The sequence below is a fragment of the Salvia hispanica genome, chromosome 5 (genome assembly GCF_023119035.1).
Source record: "Salvia hispanica cultivar TCC Black 2014 chromosome 5, UniMelb_Shisp_WGS_1.0, whole genome shotgun sequence".
In the NCBI taxonomy this organism is placed as follows: domain Eukaryota; kingdom Viridiplantae; phylum Streptophyta; class Magnoliopsida; order Lamiales; family Lamiaceae; genus Salvia; species Salvia hispanica.
In genome coordinates this window covers 4,859,022-4,874,854 of record NC_062969.1, presented here as the reverse complement: position 1 = coordinate 4,874,854, position 15,833 = coordinate 4,859,022, and the positions used below count along the sequence as shown (strand labels likewise).

The 15,833-nt window shown below is 41.4% G+C and overlaps 2 protein-coding genes across 2 annotated transcripts; both read left to right on the top strand.

Annotated features, from left to right (window-relative positions):
* Positions 1-11,375: 11,375 nt before the first annotated feature.
* On the top strand, positions 11,376-11,930 carry LOC125189262 (ferruginol synthase-like). The gene has a single exon (XM_048086555.1). The coding sequence runs from the start codon at positions 11,376-11,378 to the stop codon at positions 11,928-11,930; it is 555 nt and encodes a 184-aa protein (XP_047942512.1).
* Positions 11,931-12,720: 790 nt separating this feature from the next.
* LOC125189261 (ferruginol synthase-like) lies at positions 12,721-13,507 on the top strand. The gene is made up of 2 exons (XM_048086554.1): positions 12,721-12,840; positions 12,998-13,507. Exons 1-2 carry the CDS (start codon positions 12,721-12,723, stop codon positions 13,505-13,507), a joined length of 630 nt encoding a protein of 209 aa, XP_047942511.1.
* Positions 13,508-15,833: the final 2,326 nt, after the last annotated feature.

The following is a 15,833-nucleotide window of genomic DNA, read 5'->3' as shown; positions in this document are numbered from 1 at the left end:
AGGGGACAAGGTGTATCAGAGACATATGGAAAGTAGACAGTTACTAAAAGAGGAAAATTAGACAACAAGGTATATCTGATGGCTGGGGGCTTTCTGACAGGTCTGGGCAGTACATCTGAAAAGTAGGGAACAAAAGCAAAAGTAACTTAAAAGTAAAGTGGTTCAAACTAAAGTTGATTTTGATGTTTTCTTCTTCACCAAGTATTAACAGAATTCAGATAAACACAAACACCATGACTGAACTTCAGATTCACAAGTTCAAACTTAAGATCCATCGATTTAAATGCTCAAACTTAAATTAAACGGTGAAACTGCAACTTAACTTCTACTGACTGACATGCAAGGTAGTAATCACAACGCAGAAATGAACTCATGCACGAAAACTTGACTAAACATAGCTACACTTTGAATCAACAACTCTCGATAAGAAAACACTTAGAAATTGAAAGCAATGACTAAATCTAACTTTCCTAGGCAGAATGAAGCAAACTCGAACCAAAGTGACATGCGAAATAGAAACTTCATAATGTAAATGTTGGAAAATAACAAGGTACTTCAAAAGAGCAACAGCGATGAGTGTTTGCAAATAACTTAAATGATGAAAACCAGTAAACTTTAAACTAATAAAGCGATTAAGATTGTTTATGCCACTCCGAGCGATGATACTACTACACTGCTACGATAACTGGCTGGAACGGCGGACTGATGACTTCTCCGGCGGACTCTTGGACGTCAAGTGACCATGGCTGTGGCGAGGAACGAGAGGTAGGATAATGCTGAAGGATTGATCTTCTAGAGAGAATTCTACTAAGTGTGATTGTCGAACTGCGAACTCTTTCTCTCTCCAAGTGGCTTCTTTTATAGGGAGGCTTGCCCTTGCTTTTAGGGTAGACTTCTCCCGCGTTTTGACCTTTTTGCCCTTGTCAATGATCATCCCAGCTATCCTCCTTCTCCATCTCGAGCCATTTCTCTTGCATGCATCCTGGTCAGTATCGCACCCTTCTGGCGCCCTTTTCACTTGCGTCACCTGAATCGTCTCCTACTGACTTGGATCCTTCAATCCTGCACACTTAAGCAACTGTTTTGCAGATAATACATGAATTTCACGACATACTGACCGGTAACCAAGGCTTAGAATACCGCTTGGAATTCTTCATCCGTCATTATCCCTTGCTTCCTGGCCGTCTCGTTCAGATCTATCTCCTCCTCCGCTACATCGATTTTTGCTTCAGTGGCCCTAATCTCCTCTGCTTCACCTTTCTCGCTCTCGCTTGCTCTCCCTCCACTCCCCTTGTCTTCTGTTTCTCCCCAGTTGGGATCTTGATAGGCGGAAAGAGTTGGTGTATGGGAGAAGGTTGGGAGGGTTCTGATTGTGCAGCAATTGTTGAGGGAATATTTTTGGACGTCGGAATTGAGGTTTTTGGGGTGGTGGTGGGTGGGTGTTCTGTGGTTGCAGTTAGGGTAGGGTTTGATGTCGCTGGCATTCCTCCGGTTAGGCTAAATCGGGCTAGGGTTGTAGTCCAGTCTCTGTTGAGGTTTTTGGGTCTTGTTGCCTTAGAAACGCCGCCAGTGCGTCTAAAGGAACCATCGCCGGAATTTGTATCGTCGGCGGTGGTTGTGATCGTTGTGGGCTTGGCGGCCGCGACTCGGCTGTTGGCTGGAGTTCTGACGAGGTTTCGCCGGTGGTAGATGTTGGGTTGTTGGTTGCCTTTCTCCTTGCCATGACTGTACCGGTGGTGGTTTGCGGTGGTTTCTGTAGTGGGTGGTGGTTTTCGGAGTGGGTGGTGGTTGTGGGAGAGAGAGAGTGCAGGTAAGGGTTTGTAAAGTGAAGGGGAGTAGGCGGTGGGGTGTTTTATAGAGGGGGGAACAGTTGAGGGTTTTGACCGGTTGTAGGCGGTCGCTCGGTTGAGACGCTTCGTGTGGAGGGCGGTTGCAAGTGCTGGCAGCTGATTGGACGTTGCTTGTCACGCCCTTGCTTCACGCGCCTCCCAGCCTCTGCACTCGCCTGCAAAGCTGCAACACGCCCAAAAATTCAAATTTTACTCATCTCCCTCTTCTCAATTAGCTAGAATTAGAAAATAAGAAATTAAATGGCTCTTTTAATATAATTCAGAGTTTCACCCAAATAGTATCCTCTGATCAGTACGGGTTCTGAATTAATATTTAAGATCCGAAAAAAAAATCTTTTTGCTGTTTTCTCTTTTTACCCTAAATTAATTTACCAAATATTTACAATATTTACATCATCACTAAGGGTATTTGAAGTTTTACCGGGTCAGTAAGTACATTACATATGACGTTGACCAAGTGGAACTTCAAATCCCTTTCCTACTGGTCATTTAGATGCTCTTAAAGTGTAGTGGAATTTCTTCAACTACACACACTTCTTCATTTTCCCTATATAATTTCAACCTATGTCCATTAACGACAAAAGGTTCGGAGTTAGGGATACTCCCTGAAATCTCGACCGCTCCATTAGCACGTAATGCAGTGATAATGTAAGGTCCTGCCCATTTGGATTTGAGCTTCCCAGGCATTAGCTTCAGTCTTGACTGGAAGAGTAGTACTTTCTGACAAACTTGGAGATCCTTGGTTCTCAGATTTTTGTCGTGCCACATCTTTGTTTTCTCCTTGTACCACATGGCTGAGTCGAACGACTCCAATCTGAGTTCTTCCAACTCTTGTAGTTGTAGCTTCCTTTCCTCTTCACAGGCCTTAGCATCCACATTAACTTGTTGTACTGCCCAGTATGCTCGATGTTCAATTCCCACTGGCAAGTGACACATCTTCCCAAAGACGATGCGATAGGGAGACATCCCTATAGGAGTTTTATAGGCTGTCCGATATGCCCACAGAGCATCTTCCAACCTTGTGCTCCAATCTTTTCTGGAGGGGTTGACTGTCTTCTCTAAAATGCTTTTTATTTCCCTGTTTGAGATCTCTGCTTGCCCGTTGGCTTGAGGGTGGTAAGGACTGGATAGGCGGTGATGAACTCCGTACTTCTTCATCAATGCTTCGACCGTTCGGTTGCAGAAGTGAGTCCCTTGATCGGAGATGATTGTCCTTGGTATCCCAAATCGGCTGAATATATGACTCTTGAGGAACTTGGTGACTTCTTTAGATTCACAAGTGCTTGTGGCCTTGGCTTCTATCCATTTTGATACGTAGTCAACTGCCACCAGGATGTAGGAGTTCCCATAAGATGAGGGAAAAGGACCCATGAAGTCCATACCCCAGATGTCGAACACCTCACAAACTATTACTGGAACTTGCGGCATTTCATCTCTCGTGGAGATCCCATCGGTCAGTTGGCAACGGTCACAGCCCTTGCAGAACTTGTATGCATCTCTATTCAGGGTCGGCCAGTTGAATCCGCTATCTAACACTTTTCTGGCAGTCTTCCTTGGCCCGAAATGTCCTCCACATGCCAAGGAGTGGCAGTGCGTCGAGTACATCCCGTTGCTCCCAGTCAGGAACACATCTTCTAATGACCTGGTCTGCTCCTGCCTTCCACAAGTATGGGTCGTCCCAGAAATAATACTTTGCTTCGCTCTTGATCTTCATCCTCTGAGCCTTTGTCACGTTTGGCACCATTGGCAGCTCTCCTGTTACTAGGTAGTTTGTCAAGTCCGCATACCAGGGTTCCTGTCCCACTTTCTCCTTGCCCTTGGTTGTTGCGTCCTGACCAGTGAGTCTCATCACTTCTTCCCAATCGATCTTCCTTGTGGAGAAAATTACTTCACATAAATGCTCTTCCGGGAATCGATCTCTTACATCTTCACTATTCCCTTCTTGTATTATTCTGCTCAAGTGGTCCGCTTGTTGGAACATATATACTAAAAAGCATTTTTCGAGTTTTTGAATTTGATAAATTGCTTGTATATTGTAAACACTCTTCATTTAATGAGAATAATAAATGTTTTCTTCACACTGTGTATTTTACTTTAATGGGTATTGACCGTATTTAATTATATATTAAATTATATAATTAAAACGCCGGAAAGTAAAATCAGTCTAAGTCTTCTACATTGAAGGTTGGGTCGTGGAACAGGTCATCACAGTAGGTGGCCCAACCGGTACCTTGTAGAAGTAAAACTTTTTCACAACCTAGATAGGCTTTGGCTACCTATCGTGAAAGGTTGCAGTGTCCATCCGAAAGTCGTCTTTACCTTGAGAATGACTAGTGACACTGGTGTGGTATAGCATTGAATGGATCTAAAGTATAGACACGTCTTTGTTGCTATCTACTGTAAGACGATGTCTTGGAGATTTAATATTTCCTAATCTTTGTAATAATATAGGACACACGTTATTTAATCATACGCTGCTTTGACTTATCAATAGGTGCGGGTTTTTCGTAACCCAATATTCCTGATATCTTGGGTAGTAGTAATTAATAACTAGAATGGTGTCAGTTTTATTATTACATTGAATCGTGTGCCTGCGCGGTTTGACTATATCCCCAAGAGGTGTTCGAGAGAAGTTCTATTATTCGGAAACCCGGCCGGTTTGGATTTAATCCAAGAATAAATAGAAAAGGAAAAGTATATTTTAATATACATCTCGTACTAGACAAACTCTTGGAAATAAAGATATTAATTAATTTAAAGTCTATAGCAGACTACAAATTAATTAATGGATATAGAAAGTCTTAGACACGGGAAATAATATATTAAAGAGGTTAACCCGGATTGCTTGTAATCACGGATTGGATGGGCGGTCAATATTTCTTCTATAGTGGCACAAGAAATATTCCATTGGCCTTATATTAAATTATGGGTTATAATTTAATTAGTAAAGAAGGTCCAATGGGGAGGCCCAATCCAAGCCCCATAGATCCCTAACCTAGCCCATCATAAACTCTATAAATAAGAATGTAAGGAGGAGACACACATGTTATCACAAACCCTAGCCTCCACACTTGGCTTTCTTGTCTTCTCCTTCAAGATTCTTATAATTTCTAAGAGATTCCTCCCACAAGGAATTTAGATCTATAGAGTTAAGGGTCATAGGTTAGAAGATCTTTGGTCTTGCATTCACAATCAAGCTTCAAGATCTACACGTGGAGAAGTAGCAAGCCACTTCGATTCTTTGGAGAATCATTGTTGTAAGTATTCAACAACATAATTTAAATTAAATTATGTGATTAATTGCGCAATTATATGTTTCTACATGTTCAAGCATGAAATTGAATCGACCCACATAATCACCTAAATAGATTCTTATGTGGATTTATTTGTTTTGCAATTTCCGCTGCGATTATCCCCAACACCGCTACCTTGTTCTCAACTCCCTTCTTGTCTTCTACCTCCCAGTCGAATTCTTGTAAAAGCAGCACCCATCTGATTAGTCGGGGCTTTGACTCCTTCTTCGCAATGAGATACTTGATCGCCGCATGATCAGTATAGACGATGACTCTGGATCCCAGTAGGTACTGCCTGAACTTCTCGAATGAATAGACAAGCCAACATCTCCTTCTCGGTGGTGTCATAATTCCGTTGGGCTTGATTCAGGGTTTTTGATGCATAGAATATCACAATCATCTCCAGTACGGCCCCCACTGCATAGTCACTAGCATCGCACATTTCCTGGTGATCCCATAATTGCAATGCTCATCGAAGACGAACTCCACCTCGTTCTGGAGAAGCCTGGTAAGAGGTTGGGCAATCTTGGCGAAATCCTTGATAAATCTTCGATAAAATCCAGCATGGCCAAGGAAACCTCTTATTCCTTTCTGATCAGTAGGGAAGGGTAGTTTGGATATGACATCCACTTTAGCTTGATCCACCTGGATTCCCTTTTCTGACACCACGTGTCCTAGAACAATTCCTTCTGTAACCATAAAGTGGCATTTCTCAAAGTTCAAGACCAGACTCTTTGCTTGACACCTTCCTAGCACCATATCCAAATGTTGCAAGCACGAGTCGAAAGAGTCTCCATAGACAGTGAAATCATCCATAAAGATCTCTATACAATCTTCAATCAAGTCCGAGAATATGCTCATCATGCACCGTTGGAAAGTACCGGGGGCGTTGCATAGGCCAAATGGCATACGCCTATACGCATAGGTTCCAAACGGGCACGTGAACGTGGTCTTATCCTGGTCCTCCGGGTTCACATAAATTTGAAAGTATCCACTGTACCCATCCAAAAAGCAGAAGTACTTCCTCCCAGCCAGTCGCTCCAGCATTTGATCGATGAATGGCAGGGGGAAGTGGTCCTTCCTGGTTGCAGTGTTCAGCTTTCGGTAATCTATACACATTCGCCACCCAGTAACTAGTCTGGTGGGCACTAGTTCATTCCTCTCATTCTTAATCACCTGGATCCCTGACTTCTTGGGGACCATATGGATTGGGCTAACCCATTCACTGTCTGGCACCGAGTATATAATGCCCAGTGAGAGCAACTTCAAGATTTCCTTCAGTATCTCTTCTCGCATGTTTGGGTTCACCTTTCTTTGAGAGTCCCTATGCGCCTTGGCTCCATCCTCTAGCCTAATGTGGTGCATGCAGACGTCCGGGCTTATACCTACCAGGTCCGTAAGGCTCCATCCAATAGCCTTCTTGTTTTTGCTCAGCACAGTTAGTAGTCTTGCCTCTTGCTCTTCAGTCAACCCGCTGTTGATGATTACAGGGAATGAGTCTTCCTCCCCTAGGTAGGCATACTTAAGGTTTGCTGGCAACTTTTTCAACTCCACTTGCGGGGGTAGTGTGTCTGTAGGTAGAGGGTTCTTCTTTGAATCCTCCTCTTGTTCCTGTTCAGCATCTGATTTTTCCTCCATACTGGCCGGTACCACGGCCCCTACGGATCCTGCTAGTTCTGACTTCTGACAGAATTCCGTAATTGCTTCTTCGATCTCTTCGTCAGTCAACCCTCGGCTACTGATCAGATCACACCATGCGGCTGCTTCCACATCAGCCTGGGCATACACATCCAAGGCTTGGAGCTTTTCCTGCAATAATTCGGTCTCAAGAAATTCTTGGACTAGGGGGTCAATTACATCAACATAACATAGATTTTCAGAATCTATTGGTCTTTTCATGGCTTCATTGATGTCAAAGACAAATTTCTCACCATTAAAGTCAATGCATATTGTCCCCTCGGCCATATCCACAATTGTCTTAGCCGTTCTTAAAAATGGTCTTCCTAACAATATCCCGCTAGACTCCCTAGCTTCTGGTTCACTCATTTTAATGACATAAAAATCAGCGGGATAAGTAAAGTTTTGTATCCTGACCAACACATTTTCTAACACACCCTCAGGATTGATACATGACCTATCAGCCAGTTGGATCAACACCCTAGTATTCGACAATTTTACCCCCTTTAACCGATTATAAATGGATAACGACATAACATTGATAGATGCTCCTAAATCACACATTGCATGCTCGATTTTCACATCTCCAATCGTTATGGGTAGGGTAAACATACCTGGGTCGGCTCTCTTGGGTGGTAGCTTCTCCTGTACAATGGCTGACGCTATTCCCTCCACCATGATCTTTCCATCCTCCTGGGCTTTCCCGGCTATGAACTCCTTTATAAACTTCCCCAGAGGGGGCAGTCTCACGGCTTGGAGAAATGGTATGGTGACATCCAGCTTCCCAAAGATCGACATGAAATCCACAGGGTTTTCCTTCTTCCTCTTCGTCACAAACCGATATGGAAACGGTTTTTCTCCCTTAGCCTCTCCAGTCAATCCTTGTGGATTTCCCGTTTGTGCCTCCTGGGTTTGAGGGTCCGATGTGGGCATTGCTCCTTCCGGTTGCTCATTTCCAGGTTGTGTTTCTCCCTCCTTTCTTTCCACAGTAGGCTTCTCGTTTAGAAAAAACGGATCCTCCATCTGAGGCAGAGGTCTCTTGAGCTCTTCCGCTGAGATGACGTCGCTCAGCACCCTTTCTCTATTAGACTCCCCGACAGGGTTCTTGAGCTGAGGTCCGTTGTAAGCTGTTCCGGACCGCAGTGTAATCTTGCTCACATTTGCCTTTTCAGGTACATGGACTGTAGATGGGAGTTTCCCTGAGTTCCCTTTCATTTCGCCCACCGAGTTAGCGAGCTGGGCCAACTGCCTGTTCATCATATCCATATTTGCCCTATGCTCCTTCTGGGCACTTTGCATTCCTTGCATTGTTTCATTACTGGACTGCAAGTCATTTTTAATGCTTTGCTGCGAGGCAAGCATCTCTCCCATCATGTCCTCCATGGACCTCCTCGACCTGTTTGGGTGATGGAATTGGTTCGAGCTCTGATGCTGGTTATACTGAGGTGGTGGGTTTGACTGGTAGCCTGAGAAATTTTGTTGGTTTTGGTTCGGTGGGTACTGGTTATACTGGGCAGGAGGGTTATACTGATCGTGGTTGTGCTGGTACTGACTTTGGTTTTGGTGGTGGGTGTTATGTTGAGGCCCTGGGTTAAATTGGTTCTGGTTCTGGTTTTGGTTTTGAGAGTTTCGCTGATGGGGTGGCACATAAGTAGGGTTCGGGTTCTGGTTTTGAGAGTTTTGGTTCTGAGGATGCTGGTTCCTTCCTACCCAGTTAGACTGGTAGTCAGGGTTTGTTGGTCCGCGGTTGGGATATTGGTTCGGTTGGGGGTTGGGTTGATTTGGAGCCTGATTTTGGTTCTGATTCTGATTTCCATCTCCCCATCGGAAATTTTGGTGGTCCCTCCACGGTGCATCTCTTTGTTTTCCCGGAATCCAATTGCCGTTGGAATTGTAGTATCCTGCGACATTTGCTTGCTCCACATCCAGCGAGTTGTCCGGCTGATCATATGGTAGTGCTGGGGCTTCTTGGCCTCCAGTTGGAGAAGGTGGTGGAGTGTTCTGTTTGATTGCAGTCAGCAATTCCTTCTTTAATTCCTCCATCTTCAAGTCCATCCGTTCCTCCTGGTCAGTAGCCGAAGCACTCGCTACCCTTTCTCTGCTGTACCCATCTCTCGCGTTGTCGTACGTCTTCTTCGCATTCAACAGCTTGCGTAACACCTTTTTGGCTTCACTTACTCTCAACTGGGTGAAATCGCCTCCAGATGATGAATTCGCCAGATCCTTGGTTTCCTTGTTCATCCCCTCATAGAAGGTGTGGTGCACCTCTATCTCCTTCATCCGATGGTTGGGGCATGACTCCAGAAGGCTCATGTACTTCTCCCAATACTCGCTCAGGGTTTCATCATATTCTTGCCTTATGCACGATATTTTCCTCTTCAATGCACTTGTCTTTGAAGACGGGAAAAACTCGGCTAGGAAAACTGACTTGAAGTCGGCCCATGTATTGATAGAGTCGGCTGGCAGGCGCATGAACCAAGTGTTGGCCTCTCCTTTTAGGACAAAAGGTAGGGCCTTCAGTCTGTAGTCGTCTTCGCTCGCTCCTGCTGGCCGCCTCTGCGCCTTACAGATCTTGCAGAACTCATTTAAGAACTCGTAGGGTCCTTCATAACTCTTCCCACAGTACGTCGGTAGGATTGCAATCACGTGGGGTTTCACATCACAGGCGGTCTGGCCTGGGGTGACCACTATGGCTTGTGGGGGATCTCCGTCGGCGTGTGCGGTAAGTGTTGCGAGCTCGGGATCGTCCTCACCTTGGTCAGCCATCCTTACTAGTGTTCTTACTGGTTGGGGTGGAAGCTCCGGGAGTTGGTACTCTAGCTCCTCCTTTTCTTCGTCGCTACTCGTGCCTAGGTCGGACAGTGTCGTCGACAGGCCAGAACGAGTGGTAACGAGTATTGTTCCTCGGGGAAGTATCCTTGGTCTCCACTGGCCAGGAGCCGAGCCACTTCTCATAAACTGAAAACAAAAAGAAAAGAAAAATTATAAACAGTATGTACACCAAAAAATCACACACAATAACAGGTATGAACGCCATCCATCCCCGGCAACGGCGCCATTTTGAAGGGTTTCTTTTCAGGGTTGTTTCCATACGGTTTTCGTATGTAATTAGAGTGTATCCAACTGATCCGGAAGAGATTCCCGACCTAGCTGAGTCGTTGGTACGATAACCGGGACCTGGCTTCAAACAAATTTCCTCAACCCACTTCTACTGATTAGTATAGTGGAGGTAAGGGTCGAATCCCACGAGGATGGACACGTTTAGATAACTGTGGTGACTTTCCTGGGTGTTTGGTTAGCTACCACGCTTGGGTTGAGATTTTACCTAGACAGGAAATAAAGGTAGTACTCTACTGACTAGTAGGCGGGAAAATAACAGACATGTGGGAGTGTTCGTGAAAATAGGGGACAAGGTGTATCAGAGACATATGGAAAGTAGACAGTTACTAAAAGAGGAAAATTAGACAACAAGGTATATCTGATGGCTGGGGGCTTTCTGACAGGTCTGGGCAGTACATCTGAAAAGTAGGGAACAAAAGCAAAAGTAACTTAAAAGTAAAGTAGTTCAAACTAAAGTTGATTTTGATGTTTTCTTCTTCACCAAGTATTAACAGAATTCAGATAAACACAAACACCATGACTGAACTTCAGATTCACAAATTCAAACTTAAGATCCATCGATTTAAATGCTCAAACTTAAATTAAACGGTGAAACTGCAACTTAACTTCTACTGACTGACATGCAAGGTAGTAATCACAACGCAGAAAAGAACTCATGCACGAAAACTTGACTAAACATAGCTACACTTTGAATCAACAACTCTCGATAAGAAAACACTTAGAAATTGAAAGCAATGACTAAATCTAACTTTCCTAGGCAGAATGAAGCAAACTCGAACCAAAGTGACATGCGAAATAGAAACTTCATAATGTAAATGTTGGAAAATAACAAGGTACTTCAAAAGAGCAACAGCGATGAGTGTTTGCAAATAACTTAAATGATGAAAACCAAGTAAACTTTAAACTAAGAAAGCGATTAAGATTGTTTATGCCACTCCGAGCGATGATACTACTACACTGCTACGATAACTGGCTGGAACGGCGGACTGATGACTTCTCCGGCAGACTCTTGGACGTCAAGTGACCATGGCTGTGGCGAGGAACGAGAGGTAGGATAATGCTGAAGGATTGATCTTCTAGAGAGAATTCTACTAAGTGTGATTGTCGAACTGCGAACCCTTTCTCTCTCTCCAAGTGGCTTCTTTTATAGGGAGGCTTGCCCTTGCTTTTAGGGTAGACTTCTCCCGCGTTTTGACCTTTTTGCCCTTGTCAATGATCATCCCAACTATCCTCCTTCTCCATCTCGAGCCATTTCTCTGGCATGCATCCTGGTCAGTATCGCACCCTTCTGGCGCCCTTTTCACTTGCGTCACCTGAATCGTCTCCTACTGACTTGGATCCTTCAATCCTGCACACTTAAGCAACTGTTTTGCAGATAATACATGAATTTCACGACATACTGACCAGTAACCAAGGCTTAGAATACGACTTATCAATGGCCATGGAGCTCCTCCAACGTCACGGCCAGGTCTTCTCCGGTCGGACCGTCCCCCATGCGATGGATGTAGGCGGCTTCAGCAAGTTCAGTATGTCATTCGGTCCGCCCGGGAAGGAGTGGCGCAACAAGCGCAAGATGTGCAAGGAGATTCTGTTCTCGGAGCGGTGCCTCGAAGGAAGCGAGGCCCTCCGCCAGGAGATGCTGCAGAAGCTCGTGGATCACGTCGGGAGCCACTGCGACCGCCGGGATGTGGTCAACATCCACGACGTGGTATTCATGGCCAACCTCAACCTCTTGCTCACCACCTTTTTCTCCATCACCTCCCCGGACACCGCCATGGAGTTGATGAAGATGATGGAAGATTTTTTCTCCTTATTTGCTCCCAATATCGCCGACTACTTCCCCATTCTCAAACGCTTGGATCCGCAGGGGATCAAGCGCAAGGCTGAGTTAAGCTTGGGTAAACTCTTGGCCAAATTCCGTGATTTTCTTAACCACAGGTTGGACTGTAAGCCATATTTCAACTTTAATGATTTCGATAATGAAATCTAATTCTAGATTTGAATTAATTCAACCACAGCACATAGACTATAAAGTGGAGATAGATCACTAACCTCCATCCATGCTTTTCTTGTTTTGAAGAAGATGTTGAATCCACCTTTGATGATTCTCCTCTCCTTGACCTCAAGCCTTCTTATTTGATTCCTTTAATGGACAAAGAATCAAGAGCACTTTTCTATATATATTATATATAACTATATATGTGTGTATATGTTATTTGTTGGTGTGTTTATTTCATGCACACACCATCTCTTTATATAGGCAATAAGTGACTCTTCGTGAAGGGACCAACGGAGGTGTCTTCCCATTAGGAAACCATACTACTTTAATATGGAAATCGACACGCCGATTCGGTAGAATTCAATTTTGAAACTGATTAGAAACTAATTCTTCACAATACACTTATGCACGTCTATATTCATTCATATACATGCAATAATTATATATATTACAGTTAATCTATAATAACTGCCATAATAATATATAATCAACTTTAGTGCGTGTACGACAACACACACATATATAATCAATTCATACATACATATATTTGTATTCTTTTCATATAATATATATATATATATAATATTACATTTGTAACACTATAATTAGAGGTAAAAGAGGAGGGTTATCAATACACCCGATTCTAATTCTTTAATCGAAACCGATCCATTACGGTGTCGTCTTTAATATTAGAATCCCTTTTAACTATCAATATTTTAAACTTGAACTTTAATTTAAACCAATAGATACATAGGTCATATAAGAATATAAATATTCTTACATGGACCACAGAAGGAACAACCCTAACAACAAGAAGCAGGATCTGCTCGAGGCAATCATCGATATCACCCAAGGAAACGACTACAACTTCACCACACAAGATATCCCATTTTTACTTTTCGTAAGTTCTATTTTCATTAATTTGGTCTACTTTTTTTGCTAATAAAAATCTATAAATATACTAGGAATTAATCGAGGGAGGAATAGACTCCAACTCGAACATGGTCGAGTGAGTGGATCATGACTGAGCTACTATTCAACCCGGACAAACTCAAAAGGCTAAAACAAGATATAAAGAGCGTAGTGGGAGAGAATGGGCAAATCCGGGAGGCGGACATCGCGTCCCTCCCGGGCAAGCAGTGATCAAAGAGACATTTCGTTATCACCCGCCAGGGCCTTTCTCGATTTCCCGGGCATCAGAAGCCGATCAAGAGGTGAATGGTTATATGATTCCAAAAGGGACGCAAATAGTCGTTAATTCGTGGTCAATGGCAAAAGATCCCACCATCTGGACTGATCCCGAATCTTTTCTCCCAGAACGATTCCTTGAAAATAAACTGGACTTCAAAGACCAGCATTTCCAGCTCATACCCTTCGGGGCGGGCCGGAGAATATGCCCCGGAATACCCTTGGCAACCCGGATTTTGCAGATGACCACCACTGTCTTGGTTCATAATTTTGACTGGAAACTTAAGAAAGACAAGGATCATCCGGACCATAAAGAAGCCATGTTTCGGATAAATTTGAGCAAAGCAAATCCACTTAGAGCTTTTCCTTTTAAAATTTAAGATTTGCTCATCTTAATCAATGGACAATAGCCTATGCTTCCAATAATGTAACCCATGTTGTGTATTATGTATATTGGAAATTATCAATCGTATTACTATTTGGCACTTCATCCATCCAAATTAGCTGATATATATCTTTTGGACACGAAGATCAGCTAAAATAGGAAAAAGAATAAAGAAATAATATAAGAGAGATGATAAATAATAGTAATTAGATATTTTATTTTTTGTCAAAAAGAAATACTTCCTCCGTTCCATAGTAATAGAGGCGTTTTTCCATTTCCGTCTGTTCCATAGTAATAGAGTCATTTCCCTTTTTAGTAAAAGTCAACACATTTTTCCACACCTACTTTATTCTCTCTTACTTTTTTCTCTCTTCATCTCTCAACCTTTTTTCATTTTTCACTTTATTATCTCATTACTCAACTCACCTAACACATTTTTTCTTAATCTCCGTGACGAAAAGTTTTGCCTCCATTACTATGGAATGGAGGGAGTACTACTCAACTAAATTGAGACATTTCCAAAAATATTGTATATTTTCCCAAGAATTATGCACCTATCTTAATTTTATATCTCACTTATAGAGATTAATGTCATTCTTTCGCATGAATGAAATCGGAGCTTTAATTACTTTGTGAACAGTTTAAATAAAAAAAAATTAATTGCTTTAGAGTAATTAAATTACTTGGAATAAACTAGATCCGAGTTTAAACAATTTACTAAAAGAAATAAAAAACATAAATTGAGTCCCAAGTCCATAACTTAAATAATATCAAGCCCACTAACTCAATAAATAAGGCCTGATTATTAATTTATTTCCAGCCCAACTCAGTTTTAACCAAACAGAGCCAAAACTTAAACCTTGGCCCAATTGTATTATGTCCCTATAAGGTACATTATGCGTGAAATAATGTAGCTCGGGTAATTTAAATCATATCTATCCAAATCATCTATCTAATGACTATCTAGGACCTTAATACACTCATATATATACTATTTACATTTACGCTAGTTTATTTGGTGGAATAGAATATCATTAATAATAAAGTAATATCTTTTACGTTATATTTTGTTTGGACATGAATAGCCGTATTAATATATTATGATTTCTCTTGCAATTCTTATTTTAGAAAAGATTAAAAAACTTAATCGTAATAAAATTTTCAAAACTAATATTTTATATATTGATAGATTATAAATCGTTGGAGTGATTAGATTGCTTTATAATTCTCCGAAAGATTAATACCCTAATAAAATTATACTAGTAATATATTAATATGGGTTATGAAATTTCACATTTGTACTAATCCATTTATGTGCACTAGTCCAATTCTAGTCTTAATTCATTTCTTCTTCAGTAGTATACTGTCCGGTTAATTCAATCCCACATTTTTAAAAAATTTCTATTGCGTTCCATTACATTAGTTTCACTACTTTAATATTACTAATTATTTAATTATAAAATATAAATTCTAAACTATACTGTAATTGGACTAATGAACACTAGCAATACTAGTATTTTATAGTTTGATTAAATTACCCTAGCGATTGAAAATTGAAGAAAAAAAGAGAACATAACATGATATATACAGTATTAATTAGTACATGACAATATTAATTATGAACAAATCAAATTGTATAGGATAAAACCGGATTAAAAGTGATGAAAGTCGACAACAAAAGTCTTCAATGGCATATATATTTGGTTCAAAATGAATGAATCACACTAATATATATTGAGTAGTTTGAAAAATATACTCGTACGTAACACTATATAACAGCTGCATGTAGTTTATGTTGGAATAAAAATAATTAAATTTGATTTTTGTAGTAGAGTTATATAGATATGACAAATATCTAGATATTATCAAGAATTATCTAGATATTAGTAGGTATTAAAATATCTAGATAATTTAAGAGAATTCTCTAGATTATAGATATTATTTAGAATTCTCTAGAATTAGTATGTATTAAAATATTTAGATATTTTAGTAGAATTCCCTAGCATGTAAGGAAAATATTTAGATTTTTATAGAAAAAAAATCTAGATATAAAATATTCCGTATTATAGATTCTAGTAGAGAATTCTAGAATATGAAGTGAATGTCTATAAATAGGGGAGAGTTTTGCATAAGTTGAGAAGTTGTGAAGTTGAGAAAGTTTGAGAAATTGAGTGTTCATTTCTTCCCCACATTAAAACATCTCCTAAAACCATTTCTACATATTCCACCCATTCTTCTCTCAAATATTTTCTTCAAACTAAATTACTCCTCCAACATATGTCCTATATATTTCCAACAAAGTGGTACCAGAGCCATAAGTT